At 37.5% G+C, this 21955-nt stretch overlaps 2 protein-coding genes across 3 annotated transcripts in view; one reads left to right on the top strand and one right to left on the bottom strand.

Moving 5' to 3' along the window:
* asun (integrator complex subunit 13 asun) overlaps window positions 1-1456 on the top strand; it is a 409288-nt gene extending 407832 nt beyond the window's left edge. Inside the window, exon 16 of the mRNA XM_090371642.1 lies at window positions 1380-1456. Coding sequence (XP_090227768.1) covers window positions 1380-1401 — 22 coding nt within the window. The 3' untranslated portion in view covers window positions 1402-1456. The remainder of the gene's footprint in view (window positions 1-1379) is intronic.
* A 1754-nt stretch (window positions 1457-3210) lies between these two features.
* LOC150086876 (formylglycine-generating enzyme) overlaps window positions 3211-21955 on the bottom strand; it is a 237852-nt gene continuing 219107 nt past the window's right edge. For both annotated transcript variants that reach the window (XM_090371641.1, XM_090371640.1), the window contains exon 9: window positions 3211-3476. The gene's annotated coding sequence lies outside the window, so the exon portion shown is untranslated. The remainder of the gene's footprint in view (window positions 3477-21955) is intronic.

Here is a 21955-nt window from a genome sequence, read left to right as displayed (position 1 = left end):
AGGTGTATAAGACCTTGAATGGGTTGAGCACGCTGAATTCTGATGGGATCCTTCCACTTGTTCAGATTACGAACCTAAGGGGACATAAATTCAAATTAAGAAAAGACAGATGTGCGGAAATTTGCCTTTAGCCAGTGGGTGGTTAATTACTGGAACAAACTTCCATCTGTCGTTGTGGAAGTTGATAGGTTGAATAAATTTAAGGAGGAACTGGACAGGCATTTGGAGGGAATGATGTGATTTTTTTTTTTTTGGCTGATGCTGCATAAGCTCATACACTTGCTTTCTTGCATCAAATGCCACTGCTACTACTGTGTGGGAAAATGTCTGAAAATTTCAGACATTTTGCCTAGAAATTATGCCTTGTGCATATAATGCACAAGGCATAATTTCTTATGGGGGGTTTAGGTAATTAACTATATATTATCGGTGTAGATACACCATAGTTTACCCATAAATTTGAACTACGTATGTAGTGTAAAGGCATTGTTTTAATTGTATCTCATATTATGGGTGCCCTCACAACGAGATAGCTGGTATTGCACTACTTCAAATAAATAACACTTCTCTAGTAGAGAAGACTACTGTTATTTATTTTCAGTGGATACCACCACCACGCAGATGATGTTTCGAAGCTAGTGGGCTTCATCATCAGTGGGTGGGCAGGTACCCTGGTAATACATGCCACCACAGTTGCGAAGTTATTTCCACAATATGAGAGATGCTAAATAATAATATAAATAATAATGTATTAGAAGATGAAATGCACAAGGCATAATTTCTTATGGGTTTAGGTTAATTATATAATACGCCATGGTAAACTATGGTGTAGATACGCCATAGTTTACCCATAAATTTGAACTACGTATGTAGTGTAAAGGCATTGTTTTAATTGTATCTCATATTGAAAATAAATAACAGTAGTCTTCTCTACTAGAGAAGCATTATTTATTTGAAGTAGTGCAATACCAGCTATCTTGTTGTGAAGGCACCCACAATATGAGATGCAATTAAAACTATGCCTTTACACTACATGGTGTATCTATACCGATATTATATAGAGTATAAATGTATATTTATTTATTTAAATGTTAATAGCAAATGGTTCAGTAAGATAATGCTATGTTATTTTTTCAAATTCGTATAATATTATTCTTGAATTATGTCTTTTTGCTGCTGAACTAATTTCTAAATGTAGTCTAGGAAAAAAATTTGTTTTCCAGACTACTTTGAAATCTGCTTTACTCATTCAAGTGCAGATTTCCGAAGAATTCTAAAATCTTCACTTAATAAATGAAAATCTGAAGTATAATTTATAAAAAAATTTCTGATTGATATTTCTGATATGAAAATATATCCTATTTACACTTTATTTTCAGGGAAAGAGAAAATACCAAATGAGACATTGATTTTAACTTATGGCACAACAGTGACAGAATTTTCTTTAAGAAAAAAAGCAATAATGGACAAGACAGAATTTTGTGTAGTAAGTGTTTTTTTTTTTTTTTTTTTTTTTTTTATTGGGAATGATGCTAAATATTTATTACCAGTTTGGAGATTAATCAGCGGAAAATTAGAAATTGTCTCTTACTGATCAGAATAACTGTTACACCACTGGAATTACCACATAAATTTATTGGAGTGTGGTATTTATTACAGTAATCTTCTGGAAAGTTGCATGTTAACAATCAGAGTTAAAATTTTATAAAGGTTTTTTATAAAAGAAATACTATTTTAATCTTGTATATTCTGCCATTGAAAAGTTTTTTGCTGTGTATATAGCAGACTCTTCCCTCAGAAATCATTTGAAACATTTTAAGATTACTCAGTTAATCAATGAAAGTGTCAAAAAACAATGTTTATAGTGAATCCTGTTGTTGAAATGACAAAAGCTTTACTATCTCAAGTCTTCGGATGTTCGTAATCTTAACTGCAGGCATTTCTTATAGCCATACTTTTATCAACATCCATTGCACAAATATAGGAACTGAAGGGCAAACAGGTCAGTGTCTCCCACCAGCAGATTTCCCTGTGGACTAAAGAATAATATTGCAAAATTGGTCACCCTGCCTGTCGAGTTTTTCTTTTCTTTACTGTGAAAAATTCCTTTAGGATATAACCTTTTGTGTTATTAACCCTATATATACCATTAAAGATTCCCATGGAGGATATCATTTAAATAAAAATGTGGACATTATGTATATACAAGCTGTATATAATGTGTTAGTGAGAAAGAGAGAATTTATCACAGTGTGTGGTGGTTTGGGTTGTACACTTTATCTCCACCTGCAAATAGTTGCAGTATTTATTTGGCATTTTGTTATGTAAACAGCAGTCATGTCAAAAATAAGCTGTTTTCATTAACCAGTGACACCTAAATTTTGCTAGCTATTTCAATAGATTAAACTTAAACCTTGTGACAGAAAGTTACCCCGCCTACTTTTTCAAAGAAAGGGGGGAAAAACTTTAGTCACATATATTTTCTAAGCCACACTGGGAAAAAAAAAAAAAAAAACATCTAGTGTCCAGAAATATGTTCCTTGAAAGAAAGAATAGAATTACTTATCCAGCCATATAAAATAGCTTATTTCATCCTTCATTATCAGTCCAATTTCTATGTTTATCTCGAAATGGTGTAATGACTAAAAGATTCATTCTTGTTCACTATAATCACTCTCCATTAATAAAAACATCAAAAATCAACCATTTTGGTTTTTAGTATATTCATCAGGTAGTAAGTTCTGTCACACTTTCTTAAACAAGAAATTTGACTAATATCTAAGCAAAGTAACATTAAACTTCTTTTAATAACATTTCTTATTTATACATTTAAACCCCATCCCTTCTGGGTTTTATTAACTTTAAACACATACATGATTGTGGAACTCTTTTCCTAAAATACCCCCAACACCACATCCTCTATATTTTCACACTTAGATTTTCAGACATTGATTTCTATTAAGAAATCATCTATTTGTTAGAGGTAGTACACAAGTTGACTCATCAAGATTGCACATCAGAATACATAATTATTTCCAACAGTTAGTTATAATTTTAGTAATTTCCTTCTGATCATAAAACTAATGCAAGCAGATTTTTTACTTATCTCAGTTGCACACATTTATGGGATAAGTCATTTACTTATTCCATAAATGTCAAATGTAAATTAACATAAAAACATTATGTAAAACACATATTTTGCATACTTGGTTCTCTCCAAAATTGATCCATTCATGGAAAATGAGGTAATAATAAAATTATATATAAAGTTGATTAAAAAGCTTTTATTTTAGTTTTCAACACTGTACAATCTAGTCTCTCATTACACACATCACACCTCTTCATTTTAGCAAATATTTTTCTACAAAGATGCTCCTGAAGTTTTTAAAAAATAGGAAGAAATCACCAGTGACCAAGGATTTTGAACCCCTCCCTCTGTGATTGAAATACTGCAATAGTGAACTTGTCCCATCAACCTAGGCAAAAAAAACCAAAGGAAAACAATAATAAAACTAAAATTCTGGATATTTGTAAATGTAAACCATACTATATTCAACAAAAAAAGTATGTATCGGACAAGCAAAATTTAACTTTTCATTTTTAAAAAATTAATTATAATGCCAATAATCAAAATGGCAAACAGTTTATACAGGTTCCACCAAAGTAATTATTTTAGTTTTGCATTTCAAGTACCTTAATTTTATGTGTGACTTTTTATTAACTTTTTTTCAAATGCAGTCATATTTCTTGTAACATATACTATGAAGAAAACTACTGGAATTGGTGAATCCTGTTATAGAGCTTTCTGATTATATAAGTGCCAGATAAATATATTTTGAAATATGAAATAACTCTCTCTTGATATGCAGATCCATCACCGTAGTTATTTCTCCTCGGCTCATAGTTTTTTGTTTTTTTTTTGTGGTAGTTGTTCTGAATGTCTGCAGTTTAAAGTTTCTCCTAAAATAACTCAATCTTATTACTCTCTATCCTTTCTCTATAAAGAAGGATACAATTGTTTAAATTACTTATGCATATGTTCTCTTGATTGCCATCTTTGGTGTGGTGATTAGGTTGAATTTTTGTAAGAGCAAGGCATGTCTGCCAGGGACAAAAGTTATGATATGTAGAAGAGATATTGAGTTTTAAGGGTACAAAAGGTGATGTTGTTGTACACATTGATACTAACAATGCTAAGGACAGATCTGTTAGGATTAGATTTGAAAGTGTCCACATCTATGCAGTGATTTACACGATGAGAGCTTTGTCAATCGATTTGCCCCAAGAGGTACTATGCAAGGCTCATGGGGTAGAATTTTTCTCAGTGGCCTGTGCTTTTTAACAGAAGAGAGTATTTTTACAGAAATGGGATACGCTTAAATAGGAGGAGTGCAAGAATATATGCTGATTTATTTATTTTGTGTCGGAAAGTACAAGAAAGCAAATAGAGAAATATTCAAATGTTAGGTAACACATAATCAAAGCTAAAAAAAAAAAAAAAAAAAGAAGAACCAATAAACAAATTGCTAAATATCATACATAGCAACACATAAAATAAAAAGTCTGGAATAAGTTCTTTGCACAATTTCTGTCCAGAAACAGGCCACTTCAATAACATTCTCTGTTGCCTCCAAGAGATCAAGCATGGTGCAAGGGGGCAGCTGATAAGATATTTTGTAGTTTGTTCAGTCCACATTCACACTCATGCAGAGTTGAAATTTGGGGTTGGATACCTCATTTCTTCAGGTTGTCCCTGGATCTACCCATGCCAGTTCTAAGATGGTTGAGTGATCGCTAAACTTTCCATCCGTACAGATGCCTGGGGGGTAATTTTTCTTGTGGGGCCATCCAATCTTTAGTTTGTTCACTTCTGTCTCTCCATTTGATAATGCAGGCCAAGGATGGTGTAGTAAGCAGTTCATTTGTAATTTGAGAAATTCTCTTCTTGATTTGAGTCTTTGAACAGAAAGTTGTTGTTCGAACATTGGGCGTAATGGATTCTCCATCACTTTTTGTAGTTCGGTGCTTGCCTGTATCTCTCTTCTCACATCCGGTGGTGCAATACAAAGGGTGTATAGCTTCTCGACTTGAGTAGCCTTTAAGCAGCCAGTTATCAGATGGCAAACTGTCATTTAGTGGTACTTTTACCTTCTTAATATGTGTGGAATGGTACCAGACTGTGCTGGCATATTCGGCACCTGAATAGCATAATGCCAAGGCAGTCTTCTTAAGATATTAGGCTATATACCCCATTAGGAGTTTAGCAGTTTTTTTAGAAGATTGTTGCATGTAGCAACCTTCTGTTTAACATTTTCACAGTGTTTCCTGTATGTTAAGGCTCAGTCTAGCGAGACACCCAGATATTTTGGGGTATCGCAATGTTTCAAGACAATATCCTGCCACTTAATGTCCAACCTTTTGTTGGCGAGGTGGTTTCGCAGGCGGAAAGCATAGACCTGAGTCTTTGTGGGGTTAGGTACCAGCCGATTATTTTGATAGTAGTTTGAAATTCTTGGAGTGCTGCGGCCAGTTTACTCTCAATCTCTTCAAAACAAGTTTCCCTGTGCAACCAGAGCTCGGTCATCTGCATAAATGAAAGATCTAGTTTGTGTAGGTAATGGTTGATTATTTGTATATATGTTGAAAAGGATCGGTGACAGGACGCTACCTTGCAGTAGACCATTAGGTTAGGTCCTCCATCTGCTTCGTTTACCCTGGAACTCCACAAAGAAATGGCAGTTTTGTAACAGGGTAGCAATCGTTTTAGTGATGTTATTGTCTTTGATCATTTGTTGAATCTTATACAGTAGTAATATGCACAAAAAAAAAAATTAATTTTTCACTGTTGGAAGCCATCCTCGATATGGTGGGTTAGATTAAGGATTTGGCTAGTGCAGGACTTTCGTGGTCTAAATCCTGCCTGTTCTTAAGTAAGTTTCAGGTCCACAAAGGGTGTAAGGCGGTTCAAAAGAATACACTCAGGGTTTATATAACTGACAGAGCAAGGCTCTGTCATTTATATAGGTCTATAGTTCATTGAGATGTTTTCGTCCTTCCTTGTTTTAGTATAGCCGTGACTTTAGATTTTCACCATATCTTGGGAATCTGATATTCTTTGAGGCGGGTGTTAAATAGGTAAACAACCCACTTCCTGGTTCCGACTCCAAAGTGTGTAATTTGTTCATTTTGGACATCATTTAATCCCGCAGCCTTCTCCTTCTTTAACTCACTGAGTTCATCAGGAGGAAGGTTCCTGACATTCCTGGTAGTCTGAATTTTCTTCTTTATCTTTTCATCCATTCATCTTTTCATGTGCAATTTGGTTAGCCGTTATGTTCATATGTTCTTTCAGGATTGTAGGATCATTGTTGAGTTTTTCTATAAGTCTCCATTCAGCATGGAGTCCTTTGACATGTCTAGGTTCTCCAGGAGATGAATCCATTGATTACTTTTCTCACTTGCCATGCCCATCACTAGTTGATCTCCAGCCTCAATATCAAATGGGTTGGCCTCAAAAAGTTATGTATATTTCCGGAACAACTTGGTGGTTTCATCAGAGAGTCCAGGAACATATGCTGCCCTACTACATCAAGTACAGAGAGTGGTAATCAATGGATGCTGCTCTTCGTGGACTAATTGGACCTGCTGTTGTTTTGTGTATTTATCAATGATATTGATGAAGGTTTATCAGGCTTATTGTTCAAGTATGCAGATGATACAAAGGTTAGCAGGGTTGGTAATGGCAGTGTGCTACTGCAACAAGATCTAGAAAAGTTCAGTAGATGGGCTGAGAAGTGGCAACTGTAGTTTAACATTGATAGATGCAAAGCATATGGGTAGAAGTAACCCCATAGAAACGTACCAACTGTATGGTACTACATTTAGGGTTGTAGAAAATGAAAAAGACCTGGGAGTAATTGTGCAGTCAGATATGAAGTTGCCAGAGCAGGTCATGTCAATGATATACAGGAATTTTGCTAGTAGAGAAAAGGAGGTGATTATCCCTTTGCAATGGTCAGGCCATGTCTTGAGGCCTCATTTTAGGAAGGACAAAATAGCTTGAGCATTTTACAGAGAAGTGCAAAAGGCTGGTGAGGGGAACGAAGGAGTCCTCTTACTCAAGGCTTAAGTTCTGTAAATTGCAGAATCTGGAGACTAGACAACTGCGAGGGGATCTGATTGAGGTGTATAAGGTCTCGAATGGGTTGAGCACACTGAATTCTGATGGAATTCTTCCACTTGCTCAGATTACGAACCTGAGGGGGCATAAATTCAAATTGAGGAAAAACAGTTGTAGAATAGATGTGCGGAAATTTGGCTTTAGCCAGCGGGTAGTTCATTGCTGGAACAAACTTCCATCTGTCATTGTGGAAGTTGATAGCTTAAATAAGTTCATGGAGGAACTGGACAAACTTTTAGAGCAAATGGATGTGTGAAATTTTTTTTTTTTTTTGCTGATGCTACATACACTTGCTTTCTTGCATTACATGCCTCTACTACTACTACACATTCTCTTGGTATACTTTCTCTAGAGATACTTTTGAGAGCTTCAAGAAAGGAGTTGTAGTTATCTGGAGTTGAGTTAATTATATTAACTGCATTATCCAACACGGTGGCAAAATTTGCCACCCTGTTGCAAAAAAAAAAATTGGGACCAAAAATGGTCCCCTTTTATGGCATTTAAAGGGAACTATTTTTGGAGGAATGTAGCAAAAATATGGCACATAATGGTTCTATGCTGCATGTGAGGGATTGAGCCACAGACAATTTTTGCACACTGTTGTCCAGTGGTTTCGCTTACAAAGGCAAGATCAGGGTACAACCAGATAATCAGGGTGTACTATTTTTCTAACATGCTGAACTCAAATAATGAGAAACTGCAGTCCCTTTGGGGGGGGGGGAGATACATAGACTAATGGAATAATAGCAGCTACCAGTAAAGGTGCAAGAAATTCATGCACTACTTCTATTGGGACATGGCAAGTTATTATTTGATTTGAAAGTGTCTTCATTTCTTCCAAGATACAACAGGAGTGGGTACATAATGAGAGCCTTGTCAATCAATGTGCACCTGGGGAGACTGTGCAAATATCATGAGGATGGCAAGTTATTATTTGATTTGAAAGTGTCTTCATTTCTTCCAAGATACAACAGGAGTGGGTACATAATGAGAGCCTTGTCAATCAATGTGCACCTGGGGAGACTGTGCAAATATCATGAGGATGGCAAGTTATTATTTGATTTGAAAGTGTCTTCATTTCTTCCAAGATACAACAGGAGTGGGTACATAATGAGAGCCTTGTCAATCAATGTGCACCTGGGGAGACTGTGCAAAGATCATGAGGTACATTTTTTCTCAGAATGGTCTGTGTTTGTTAACTTTATAGTGATAGGATACAATAAATAGAAGGACTACAAGAAGCAACAGCCTGGAAAGCATGGTGTATAGGTTACAAGGCTGCTGGGATCCTCACAGGACATGCAAATATGGTTGTGTTAGGTCATCAAATGGAGACATGGTGCTCACACAGAAGATTCAGAATTTGAATCTAGAAAGGGGAGGAGGAGTTATGAAGCACATAGGATCTAAGACAATGCCCCCAGTTGAAATGGGTGGCTAGTGCAGTGTTGAATCAGTTTGGTGTGACATAAGTACTGAGAAAACAAATGACAGTAGGAGCGTGGTACAGACTGTGATGAATATAACTAACAACTATACAGACAAATAGAGTGGGCCAGTAAATGTCTTGTAATGGAGAATAACCAAGTTCTAGATATTGATTGGAACTTGTGAGCAATGTTCTTTTTAATTTTTATTTAGTGCCTGTGTGCACTAAATTGAAAATGTGAAATTAATTTTTAATATGGTCATTTTCATAACTACTATTGTATTTGCACATTTCTACAGAAAATAGGAGCTACTTTGCTTTTTGTTGCAGATAGACAGGAAATTAATATGAATATTGGTTTATTCTTATGTCATGCAAATTATAATGCAAATAAATATAACTACAGTCTGTACAGTGTATAAATAATTTTATTCCTTTATATTTTTCTCTCACTCCTGTCTTTGGGCATTTGCCCATTCTGTATAAGCCTTACCTGTGCAAACCTCTATCCAGTTGAAAGTTTTTAATTCTCATCAGCACATCCAAATTACACTCTCCTAAGTAATTTCTTAATTCGTTTTTGAGTGACTTCATTAAGCTACCCCGTTTATAATCAACACTGGATGCTAGAAAAGTTCCCCAAGGTCACAAAACTTCATTTTGAAATTAAAATGTCACAATATTAGCAAAGTTTATAACTAGTTTGCATTTAATTTTTTCATGTATAACAAATTTAAAGTCATTGTGCTGTTTAACTATGACATCATTTACAGCTAAAAAGGCTTGGTATTTTAAGCATAAAGCATTAACTTTCTCAATGCCATAGATGAAGTCACACTAAGCTATTGCTGAACATCAAAGGCTGACCATTCTTGTACTTCATCTGCAGGAAACCTCTCTCAAAACAGGCTTATAAAAATTAACAGAAAACTCATATCCACTGCAATGTTTTCTTTCCAGCTTTTGCTAAGCAAAGCCTTAATCTGTCACTTCATAAAACATTATCACTAAGATACTGCTTTCTTAATTTGCTCAGTTTGCCATATGCAAAATGAAGTGCATCAAGCAGTGTCAGGCCACGCCATTGCCAAAGCTTACACAATGCACCTAGTTCTTCTAAAACATCATTCAACACTTGTTAACTTCTTATGGCAGTATTTTGAAATGGGATCATTCAATTTATCTTCCTCAAAACACTCGATCAGCCCCTCATAATTACTGATTATTGCTTGCAGTGCAAAGTGTTGGATAACTATCTGACTTCAAATCAATGGACACTACAATTCGTGGACTAATGTTATTAGTGGAGTCCCTCAGGGTCCATTGTTGTTTTCTGCATAAAGTATTTAAGGGCAATCTGAAAGCAACAGATTCATTTTCAGAAGCATTGATAACAAAGGCTAAAGTTTATATCACAATATAAACTTTAGTTTCCCCCCCCCCTTTTTTTTAATTGCACCAGTTCAGGTCAATCTCTTTTAACCTACAAATTGTTAATGTATTGCCCTGAGCAAACCACGTGCACAAGTTATAAAAAGTGATATATTATACTTCATGCTACTCAAGCAACTTAATAAATCAGTTAGGATCGGCTAGGTAGTGATGAGTAACGTGGTTAGTGAGGGGAACAAAAGGAAAGGTTTCAGTTCTGCCAACTGCAGCAGCTGGATACCAGGCATCTACAAGATCTGATTGAGGTGTTTAAGGCTTTGAATAGTAGCTCCATGGTAGTTATATCCTTCCTCTTACCACACAAGAGGGGGCACAAATTTAAACTGAAGAAGGATAGTTGTAGCATAGGTGGGTAGAAATTTGCCTTCAGTCGACAGATATTTGAATAAACTTCCATCTGGTGTTGTGGAAGTGGGTAGTTTAAATAAATTCATGGAAGAACTAGACAAAACAAATTATTAGAAGGGATGGATTGGTGATATGAGATGTTCTGTTTTTTTTTTTTTTGTTTTTTTTTAAATGGCTGATGCTGTATAAGCTTGCTTTTTTGCATCATTTTCCACTAGTAAAACAGAATGCAAAAATTTTATTACAAACTCCTCACGGTAAACAGAATTGTTATGATTACCAAGTTAATTTTCTCATACATTTAGTTGCTAAATGCAAGTCTTATGAGAGTTATGAAGCTGATATCATTGAGATATGTCTTTGTTTATTTAGTTGTTGGCACATCGGCTTCTTTGGCCATAATGCACCTCCCAAGGTTTTTGCACTACTGTGATCCAAGCCTGAGGCGGGATTTGAACCTGTGACCTTTGGGTTGCCAGGCAGGCACTTTACCCACCCTGCTAGCCTGGTCGGCGATGTCTTTGTAAAAAAAAAAAAAACTGCTGCACAAATTGGAGCAGTGTGGCATTGGAGGCAAATTGCTGCTATGGACAAAGAGATGGTTGAGTGGGAGAAGACAGAGTGGTAATCAATGGACACTACAATTCGTGGACTAATGTTATTAGTGGAGTCCCTCAGGGTTGTTTTCTGCATAAAGTATTTAAGGGCAAAGGCCTCATGCTACGAGGTAGAATGACTAATATGTAGGTTAGTGCAAATGCATCATTTTAACATAGCTATCTAGCCTAATTGGCATCATTTTGGTTATATCCAATTAAATCAATTTAATGAATTAATTTAACTACTTTGGTAGCTAGCAATTTTAAAATGATGCATTTGCACTAACCTACATATATGTTTTCTGTATTTAAATTATATTGATGATGGTATATCAGGCTTAAATGGTATATCAAGTTTGCAGGCGATACAAAGGTTGGCAGGGCTGTTAATGACAGTACACTGCTGCAACAGGATCTAGAAAAGTACTAGCTGTACTTTACATTGACAAATGTAAAGTACAGTAGGCCTCGCATAACGCGAGTTCGATTAACGCGATATTCAGTTAACGCTATTTGAAAAATGATACCACTTTTCACTTTACACAATGCAAATTTCCAGTTAACGCGATCTTTTTTTTTTATGCGATAGTTGAAAAATATTTGAATCGCTCGTTAAGCTTACCGCGAGTCGTACAGTCAATAAACAAACGTTTGCCTGCTGCCCGCCTCGGTGTGTTCCATCAACCATCAAAAGAAGACGTGTTTGTCTCCTGCTAATAAAGTCAATGCAGACTTGCATTTAAAAATTCAAATTTTTAAATGAGCCAGATGAAAATGTTACCGCGAAGGAGATAACAGTAAAAGAATTAGATGAAATCTTTCGTATCGCATAGAATGTCAAATGAAAGGTTTGATGTTCTCTGCGATATTTATTTTGCCAGGGGCCAGAGAAGATTGTTGTTGGCTATTGGAAATTGACTGATGAAAAGAGAAAGTCAACACTGTTCAAATATTTCCACAACAGTAATTTCTTCATTGTGTATTTTATGTCAGAGGTTCCCAAAGTTTCTCGATTCATGGCGCCTTTAATGTCTCAGTAATTTTTTCAAGGCGCACCCAGACCAAAAGAAATACCTAACAGTTTCATTTAGTAGTTAGGTCCAAACAATGAAACTGTGAACTACCTCAAGCTAGTAGTTTGCACGGTGTCCGACAGATATCAAGTATCGCTGTGTTTCCCTCGAAAATTTAAAATATTCCACGGCGCACAGTTTAAGAACCGCTGTTTTATGCAATAAACATTTAATTCCATAATTATTTTCATTATCTTTTACATTATATACAGTTAAAAAGTTATTTAAAAGGTATTTTTAAAATTCTTTATGGACATTCCAATAGGTCAAGGACCAATTATAATTTTTCCTATTGGTTATTATATTCGATTAACGCGTTTCCGTTTTGCACGATGCGCTTCCGGGACAAATTAATCACGTTAATCGAGGCCCGCCTGTACTACACATGGGAAGCAGTAACCCCAGAGTAACATATCAACTCTGTGGTACTACACTGTGGTAGAAAATGAAAAGGACCTGGGGGTAATTGTGCAGGCAGATATGAAGTTTACTGAGCAGTGCAGACAGTCTGAAAGAGTAGCTCATGAATTTTTCTAGCAGGGATAAGGAGGTGATTATCCCCTTGTATAAGGCAGTGGTCAGGCCACACCTTGAGTATTATATACAGGTTTGGAGGCCTCATTTTAAGAAAGATGTAGAGCTGTTGGAACGAGTACAGAGAAGGGCAACAAGGTTAGTGAATGGAACAAAGGCTTAAGTTTTGCAAATTACAGTGTCTGGAGCTAGGCACCTGCGAGGTGATCTGATTGACGTGTATAAAGCCTTGAATGGTTTGAGCATGCTCAATGCTGATGGGATTCTTCCTCTTGCTCAGAATAATTGCCTGAGAGGGCATAAATTCAAATTGAGGAAAGACAGCTGTAGGATAGATGTATAGAAGTTTGCCGTTAGCCAGCGGGTGGTTGATTGCTGGAACAAACTTCCATCTGTTGTAGAAGTTGATAGCTTAAATAGAATCAAGGCAGAACTTGACAAATATTTGGAGTGAATGGATGGGTGAAATAAGGGGTTTTTTTTTTTTTTTTTTTGGCTGATGCTATATAAGCTTGCTTTCTTGCATCATGTGCCTTGCTAATGCAATGAGCAGTTATTAAATAACATGCTCCATGGCAACAGTTAAGTTTCAACTGTATAATAAATCAACAACATGCGTGGTTTATCTTTAACAAATCTGAAAAACATGCACAAACTACGGCTGTATGTAGCATTATCAAACGACCATCTTTAAATTCCATTTAAATACTATGCTTTATAAAAACATTCTATTCTTCGTCCCTCTCCCCCCCCTTTGTAGGCATTGTCATTGCTCTCTGTCACAGCACACAATAAGGTATACCCAACTTAGCACACTGTTTTTGTGAGAGAAAACTTGCATGCTAACACAGCGAAAGACACTGCATTGGCCACAAAAAAAAGTATAAAAATGAAAGGTAAGTGTTTTTCTTCAGTTTATTAATTTCTTGTGCAACAGTATCAATCCTGTATGGTATAGGCCACAGTATTTTGACCTGTATCATACCAGCACTTTCATATTTGGTTTTCCAGTGCTTATGTCACACCGAACTCACTCAATCATCATCATCCATTTTCAATCCACTGCAGGATGAAGGCCTCTCCAGCAACTTTCCAGTTCCTTCTGTTTTGAGCACTGGCCATCCATTTACTACCCAAAAACTCATGAATTTCATCTATCCATCTCCGCCTTTGTCTTCCAGGTTTTCTTCTAGCTCTTCTTAGGTTCCATTCTATTATTTTCTTAGTCCATCTGTCATCATGTCTTCGAGCTGTGTATCCTGCCCAAGACCATTTTAGTTCTTTAGTTTTGATAAGAATGTCCTTTACTTGAGTTTGCTGCCTAATCCATGTGTTTCTCTTCTTATCTAACAGTCTGATTCCCAATATAATTTGTTCCATTCTTCGCTGCGTAGTTCTCAGCTTCTCTTCCATTCTTTTGGTGAGTGCCCAAGTTTCACTTACATAAGTCATGGTGGGGAGTATACATTGGGTCATTATTTTACGTTTCAGACAAACTGGGATATTGCTCTTCAGTATGTGACTATATTTCCTGAATGCTATCCATCCAAAATTTCTTCTTCTCTTGACTTCCAGCCATTTATCATTATTACAGCTAATACTTGTCCCAGATAAGTATATGACTCCACCTTTTCAATTACTGCTCCTTCAATCATTATTTCCCTTTCCATGGCATACTTGTTCATCATTACTTTTGTTTTAGCCATATTCATCTTTAGTCCAAAATCCTTACTAACTGTGCATAACTGATTAAGATTTTGCTCTAATTCTTTGGGATCGTGGCTTATAACCACAATGTCATCTGCAAATCGTAAATGGTTTAGGTACTCTCCATTCACATTGACTCCTTTCTGCGACCAGTCTAATCTTCTGAAAGCTTCCTCAAGGGCAGCAGTAAACAGCTTCGTAGATATTGTGTCTCCTTGTCGAACTCCTTTCTCGATTTTAAATTTGCTACTATCTTTGTCTAGTCTAATAAAGGAGGTAGCACTCTCATATATTTTCTTCAAAATCATAATATATGGGGTATCTATGCCTTGTCTTTCCAGTGCCCGAAACATTGCCTTATGCTGTATGGAGTCAAATGCCTTTTCATAATCCACAAATGCCAGGCATAATGGTGTTTTATATTCATTTGCTTTCTCCATGGCGCCTCCGTAGCCAGGTGGGCAGGAGCAGCAGTGCATAGCACATGCTTCTTGATTAGACCGGGGTTCAAGCCCGTGACCACCAAATACGGAGGATGCGGAAAGGTCAGGGAATGACCACCGCATATCCCCGGAGCAATATGGCCTTAGTTGCTAATGCTCCTAAAAACTAACAATAACATAGCTTTCTCCATTAGCTGTGATATTACGTGAAGGTGATCCATAGTTGAGAAACCTGTCCTAAAGCCAGCTTGCTCTTTCGGTTGATTCTAATCTGTTAGTAATGACCCTTGTGAACAACTTGTAGATGTGGGATAACAAGCTAATTGGTCTATAATTTCCAATTTCTGATTTATCTCCTTTCTTATGCAGCAAAACTATGATTGCATTATTCCACTGCTTAGGCGTCACACCTTTTCTAATGCACTTTGTGAAGAGCCATGCCAGTTTTTATGTTATGTCTCTTCCTCCCAATTTTAACAACTCTACAGTAACTTCATCTTCCCCCAGGGCTTTCCGATTCTTCATTTTCTTCAATGCATGTTTTACCTCATCAGGAAGAATATCGGGTATGTCGTATGTGTTGCTACTTTGCAATCCATCTTCCCCACTGCTGGCATCATTCCCTCGCTCCTTGTATAATTCTCTATAGTAGTCTTCTGCTATTTGAATTATGCCTTCTCTGCTGTTTTTAAGAACACCATCGCTATTCTTCAGTTTCAGTATCATTTGTCTTTCTGTATTACTGCTCATGGCTGCTGATTTAAATCCTTTGTTTTCCCTTAATGCTTGTTCTACTTTTCTTGTGTTAAATCTTCTTATGTCCTCTCTGAGTCTCTTTCTAATGGCTTTGCATAACTCACTCAATGTTACACTGCAACCTCTGTCAATATGTATATTTTAGAATCCAAGAGCATGAACTCCCCTGTAAGTCCCTTCATCTCTAATCTTCCTATAATGATAATTTAACCAATATTTCAATTTCTTCATCATTAACTGATATGCCACTAGCATAATATATAAGCAAGTAACAATACACGTGTTTGTGTTTTTACTAACTCTAACACTGCCCATATAATTGCCAGCCTCTCTTGTAATCCTCCTGCTTATGTCTGTCATCAAACTGCTAGTCTGTTCAACTTTGCAAACTAGCAGTTGTTACCACCTAATATTCCCTCAAATTCATTAGCAAATATTCTTGCAAATTTAGCATTAGCATTAGTAGAGGCATTTGATGCAAGAAGGCAAGCTTATGCAGCATCAGCAAAAAAAAAAAAAAAAAAACCCACTTCCACTTCATCCCTCTGTTCGTTCAAAATACCTATCCAGCTGAGCCTTAAACGTATTCAGGCTATCAACCTCCACGACAAGGGATGGAAGTCTGTTCCTCCAACCAACCACCCGCTGGCTAAAGGCAAATTTCCGCACGTCTATCCTACATCTGTCTTTCCTCAATTTGAATTTATGCCCTCTCAGGTGATTATTCTGAGCTAGAGGAAGAATGTCATCAGCATTGAGCATGCTCAAACCATTCAAGGCTTTATACACCTCTATCAGATCACCTCGCTGGTGCCTAGTCTCCAGATACTGTAATTTGCAAAACTTAAGCCTTTCTTCGTAAGAGCACCCCTTTGTTCCATTCACTAATCTTGATGCCCTTCTCTGTACTCGTTCCAGCAGCTCTACATCCTTCTTGAAATGAGGCCTCCAGACCTGTATACAGTACTGTAGGTGTGGCCTGACCATTGCCTTATACAAGGGAATAATCACCTCCTTATCCCTGCTGGAAAAATCCCTGTACATCATTGACAATACTCCATGAGCTACTCTTGCAGCCCGTCTGCACTGCTCAGAGAACTTCATATCTGCCTGCACAACCACCCCCAAGTCCCTTTCATTCTCTACCACTGTCAGTGTAGTACCACAGAGTTGATACGTTGCTCTGGGGTTGCTGTTTCCCATGTGTAGTACTTTACATTTGTCAATGTTAAACTTCATTTGCCACCTCTCAGCCCATCTGCTCAACCTTTCCAGATCCTGTTGCAGCAGCATAGTGTCAGTAGTGTCCTTGACAACCCTGCCAACCTTTGTATCGTCTGCAAACTTGGACATTAAGCTTGATATACCATTATCAATATCATTTATAAATACAGAAAACAATAATGGACCCAACACTGAGCCCTGAGGGACTCCACTAATAACATTAGTCCACGATGAGCAGTGTCCATTGATTACCACTCTCTGTCTTCTCCCCCTCAACCACCCCTTTATCCATAGCAGCAATTTGCCTCCAATGTAACACTGCTCCAATTTGTGTAGCAGTCTTCCATGTGCAACAGTATCAAAAGCCTTTCTAAGATCCAAGTATATAATATCAAAGCTATTCCCTGCATCCAGTTCTTTTGTGACTGCATCATAATATCCAATCAAATTGGTCAGGCAAGACTTCCCCTTAACAAAACCATGCTGTGTCCGAGCTATAACTGAAGTCTTGTCTAAATGATCCTGCAGTGCTTCTTTAACCAGTGCCTCCATTAATTTTCCTGGAACAGAAGTTAAGCTCACAGGTCTTTAATTACTTGTGTCAGCCTTTGATCCTCCTTTGTGAATTGGGGTCACATTTGCACATTTCCAGTCTATGGGTACCTCCCCTGAGTCCAAGGAAGCTCTCATAATTATGGCTAAGGGTTTGCTTACTTCCTTTGCTGCCTCCTTTAATATAACTGGATAGATCCCATCCACCCCGGGTGCCTTTCTTGTGTTTATCATCAACAGTTTCTCCTCCACTTCACTCCCAGTTATTTCAAGATTCTGTAGCTTACTGCTAGAGTTGAATACACCTCTGGCATTCCCCTCGCTGAATAACTCCTCATGTGTGAATGTCGATGCAAAATATTCATTTAGTTTGTTAGCTACCTGAGCAGGGTCATCAACAGTTGACCCATCAATATCAAGTGGACCAATCTGATTCATCCCCTTCCTTCTAGAATTTACATAAGTAGAGAACTCTTTGCTGTTTTTCTTTGCATCCCTTGCCAAGGATTTCTCGTAATCTGTCTTCGCCTGCCTAACCTCCTTTGTAACTTGGTTGCATATCAACTTGTATCTATCATAGGCTTCTGTGTCATGTGTTAATTTGTAAGTATCCCATGCATTTTTCTTCTCTGCCATATGCCTCATTAGTTCATCTGACATCCATTTTGGCCTAAACCTTGAACAATATTTCTTAGTTGGTATGTAAAGCCTAGTAGCTTCCAAAATTAATTCTTTGAATGCTTCCCATTTTGAATTTGCTGTTGGTAACATCATCAGTTGGTCCCACTGTATAGAATTTAAATACTGTCTCAGTCCATCGTAGTCACCTTTACGGAAGCAATAACCCTTCCCTTTACCCCTAATGGTAGTTACCTCTTTGAGTAAATCCCACTTCAGCACACTGTGATAACTGCCACCTAGTGGTTCATTTATCTGCAGATTCTTAATGCATGAAGAATCAATGCTGATAATCAAATCAAGAGTATTACTCCCTCTAGTTGCCTCCCGAACATGCTGATGTAGAAAACAATCATCCAATAAATCCACAAAAGCCCTGCTAGTGTGTGAGTGACCAGCCCCCAATTTATCAGAATTTATCAAAGATCTGTTTCTAACCTTTAGTTTGCTGCATGCTAACAATCACATAACAGCTGTTATGCGATATGTAAATAACACATTTGTGCCTTCCATTTGAAAATGCTTAAAAATATAAATGCTATGAAATAAGCATTTATAAAGCATTTTCATCAAATGTTGACAAAAAAAGGGGGTGGGGGAAAGCTGGCTTACTGGAGTGACATCAAATGATATTTTAAATCTTGAACGTCTACAACTTTCTGATTAACTTTAAGAATCACTTTCCTTGCAATTATTTACCTTAATCTATTCCAATATCATTGCTCATCTCTTTCACAAGTAAGTTTGCCAAATATATGGGTTCACTCGCCGGAGTGAATTTCTTCATTGAACTTTTAAAATTTGTATTAATGAAAACTTAATTTGTTCTTATTTATAATACATCTAGGTAGATGTATTATAAATGAATGAAATGAGTGGTCTGAATGAAATTGAGTTCATATATGTGCACAAAGTGGTGGGAGTGCTGTGGCTCAGGGGAAAACCAAAGGGGGCAATTCTCCAATGGATCACAGCCTAAAGAAATTTCAAACTTGTGAAATGTTTGCAGACTTTCTGGGATGGGACATAATGTTACCAAGGGGGATGTCTGTGTGTACTCGATGTAAGCAGTGTGAAGAAGTTAGGCACCAATTCAGCATGGTTATGGTTGTTATGGGCTTTATGAGAGCTTGAAGAACAGGGTAGATGCCCTAGAAGGACTTAAATTGGGGGACTCATCAAGCTCTCAGCCCATCTCTTGAACTTTTCCAGATCCTATTGCAGTAGCGTACTATCATTACTGTCATTAACAACCATACAACCAACAGCCAACCTTTGTATCATCATGACTTAGACAATATGCCTGATCTACCTTCATCAATATTATTAATGAATAAAGAAAACAACAATCGACCCAACACTGAACCCCAGGGAAATCCACTAATAACATTTGTCCACAAAGAGAAGTGTCCATTGATTACCACTATTTGTATTCTTCCACTCAACCATCCCTTTATCCATAGCAGCAACTTGCCTCCAATGCCACACTGCTCCAATCTGGGAAGCAGTCTTAAAAGCCTTAGCAAGATCCAAGTATATGATATCAAAATTATTCTTTGCATCCAGTTCCTTTGTGACCACATCATAGTATCCAATCAAATTTGTCAGACAAGACTTCCCCTTAACAAACCCATGCTGTGTCTGAACTATAACTGAAGTCTTGTCTAGAAGATCCTGAAGTGCTTCTTTAACTAGAGCCTCCATTATTTCCCCTGCAATAGAAGTTAGACTAACAGGTCTGTAATTAGCATTAGCATTAGTAGGGGCATTTGATGCAAGAAAGCAAGCTTATGCAGCATCAGCCAAAAAAAAAAAAAATAATAAATAAATAAATAACCACTTCCACTTCACCCCTCTGTTCGTTCGAAATACCTGTCCAGCCGAGCCTTAAACTTATTTAGGCTATCAAATTCCACGACAAGGGATGGAAGTCTGTTCCACAAACCAACCACCCGCTGACTAAAGGCAAATTTCCGCACATCTATCCTACATCTGTCTTTCCTCAATTTGAATTTATGCCCTCTCAGGTGATTATTCTGAGCAAGAGGAAGAATCCCATCAGCATTGAGCATGCTCAAACCATTCAAGGCTTTGTACACCTCTATCAGATCACCTCGCTGGTGCCTAGTTTCCAGACACTGTAATTCGCAAAACTTAAGCCTTTCTTCGTAAGAGCACGCCTTTGTCCCATTCACCAATCTTGTTGCCCTTCTCTGTACTCGTTCCAGCAGCTCTACATCCTTCTTGAAATGAGGCCTCCAGACCTGTATGCAGTACTCAAGGCATTGTCAAAGTATTGCCTTACTTATACAAGGGAATAATCACCTCCTTATCCCTGCTAGAAAAATTCCTATATATCATGACAATACACCATGAGCTACTCTTGCAGCCCATCTGCACTGCTAAGAGAACTTCATATCTGCCTGCACAACCACCCCCAGGTCCCTTTCATTCTCTACCACTGTCAGTGTAGTACCACAGAGTTGATACGTTGCTCTAGGGTTGCTGTTTCCCATATGTAGTACTTTATATTTGTCAATGTTAAACTTCATTTGCCACCTCTCAGCCCATCTGCTCAACCTTTCTAGATCCTGTTGCAGCAGCGTAGTGTCCTTGACAACCCTGCCAACCTTCGTATCGTCTGCAAACTTGGACATTAAGCTTGATATACCATCATCAATATCATTTATAAATACAGAAAACAATAAAGGACCCCATACTGAACCCTGAGGGACTCCACTAATAACATTAGTCCACGATGAGCAGTGTCCATTGATTACCACTCTCTGTCTTCTTCCCCTCAACCACCCCTTTATCCATAGCAGCAATTTGCCTCCAATGCCACACTGCTCCAATTTGTGCAGCAGTCTTCCATGTGCAACAGTATCAAAAGCCTTTCTAAGATCCAAGTATATAATATCAAAGTTATTCCCTGCATCCAGTTCTTTTGTGACTGCATCATAGTATCCAATCAAATTGGTCAGGCAAGACTTCCCCTTAACAAAACCATGCTGTGTCTGAGCTATAAGTGAAGTCTTGTCTAGATGATCCTGCAGTGCTTCTTTAACCAGTGCCTCCATTAATTTTCCAGGAACAGAAGTTAAACTCACAGGTCTATAATTACTTGTGTCAGCCTTTGATCCTCCTTTGTGAATTGGGGTCACATTTGCACATCTCCAGTCTATGGGTACCTCCCCTGAGTCCAAGGAATCTCTCATAATTATGGCTAAGGTTTGCTTACTTCCATTGCTGCCTCCTTTAATATAACTGGATAGATTCCATCCACCCCAGATGCCTTTCTTGTGTTTATCTTCAACAATTTCTCCTCCACTTTACTCTCAGTTATTACAAGATTCTCTAGCTTACTGCCAGAGTTGAATACACCTCTGGCATTCCCCTCGCTGAATAACTCCTCATGTGTGAATGCCGATGCAAAATATTCATTTAGTTTGTTAGCTACCTGAGCAGGATCATCAACAGTTGACCCATCGATATCAAGTGGACCAATCTGATTCATCCCCTTCCTTCTAGAGTTTACATAAGTAAAGAACTCTTTGCTGTTTTTCTTCACATCCTTTGCCAAGGATTTCTCGTAATCTGCCTTCGCCTGCCTAACCTCCTTTGTAACTTGGTTACAGATCAACTTGTATCTATCATAGGCTACTGTGTCACGTGTTAATTTGTATGTATCCCATGCATTTTTCTTCTCTGCCATATGCCTCATTAGTTCATCTGACATCCATTTAGGCCTAAACCTTGAACAATATTTCTTAGTTGGTATGTAAAGCCTAGTAGCTTCCAAGATAAGTTCTTTGAATGCTTCCCATTTTGAATTTGCTGTTGGTAACATCATCAGTTGATCCCACTGTATAGAATTTAAATACTGTATCAGACCATCGTAGTCGCCTTTCGAAAGCAATACCCCTTCCCTTTACCCCTAATGGTAGTTACCTCTTTGAGTACATCCTACTTCAGAACAC

This window comes from Mastigoproctus giganteus, chromosome 4 (genome assembly GCF_048544385.1).
Source record: "Mastigoproctus giganteus isolate SK-2022 chromosome 4, ASM4854438v1, whole genome shotgun sequence".
Lineage (NCBI taxonomy): Eukaryota > Metazoa > Arthropoda > Arachnida > Uropygi > Thelyphonidae > Mastigoproctus > Mastigoproctus giganteus.
The sequence above is the reverse complement of the archived record's forward strand: the minus strand, read 5'-3'. Positions and strand labels throughout refer to the sequence as shown.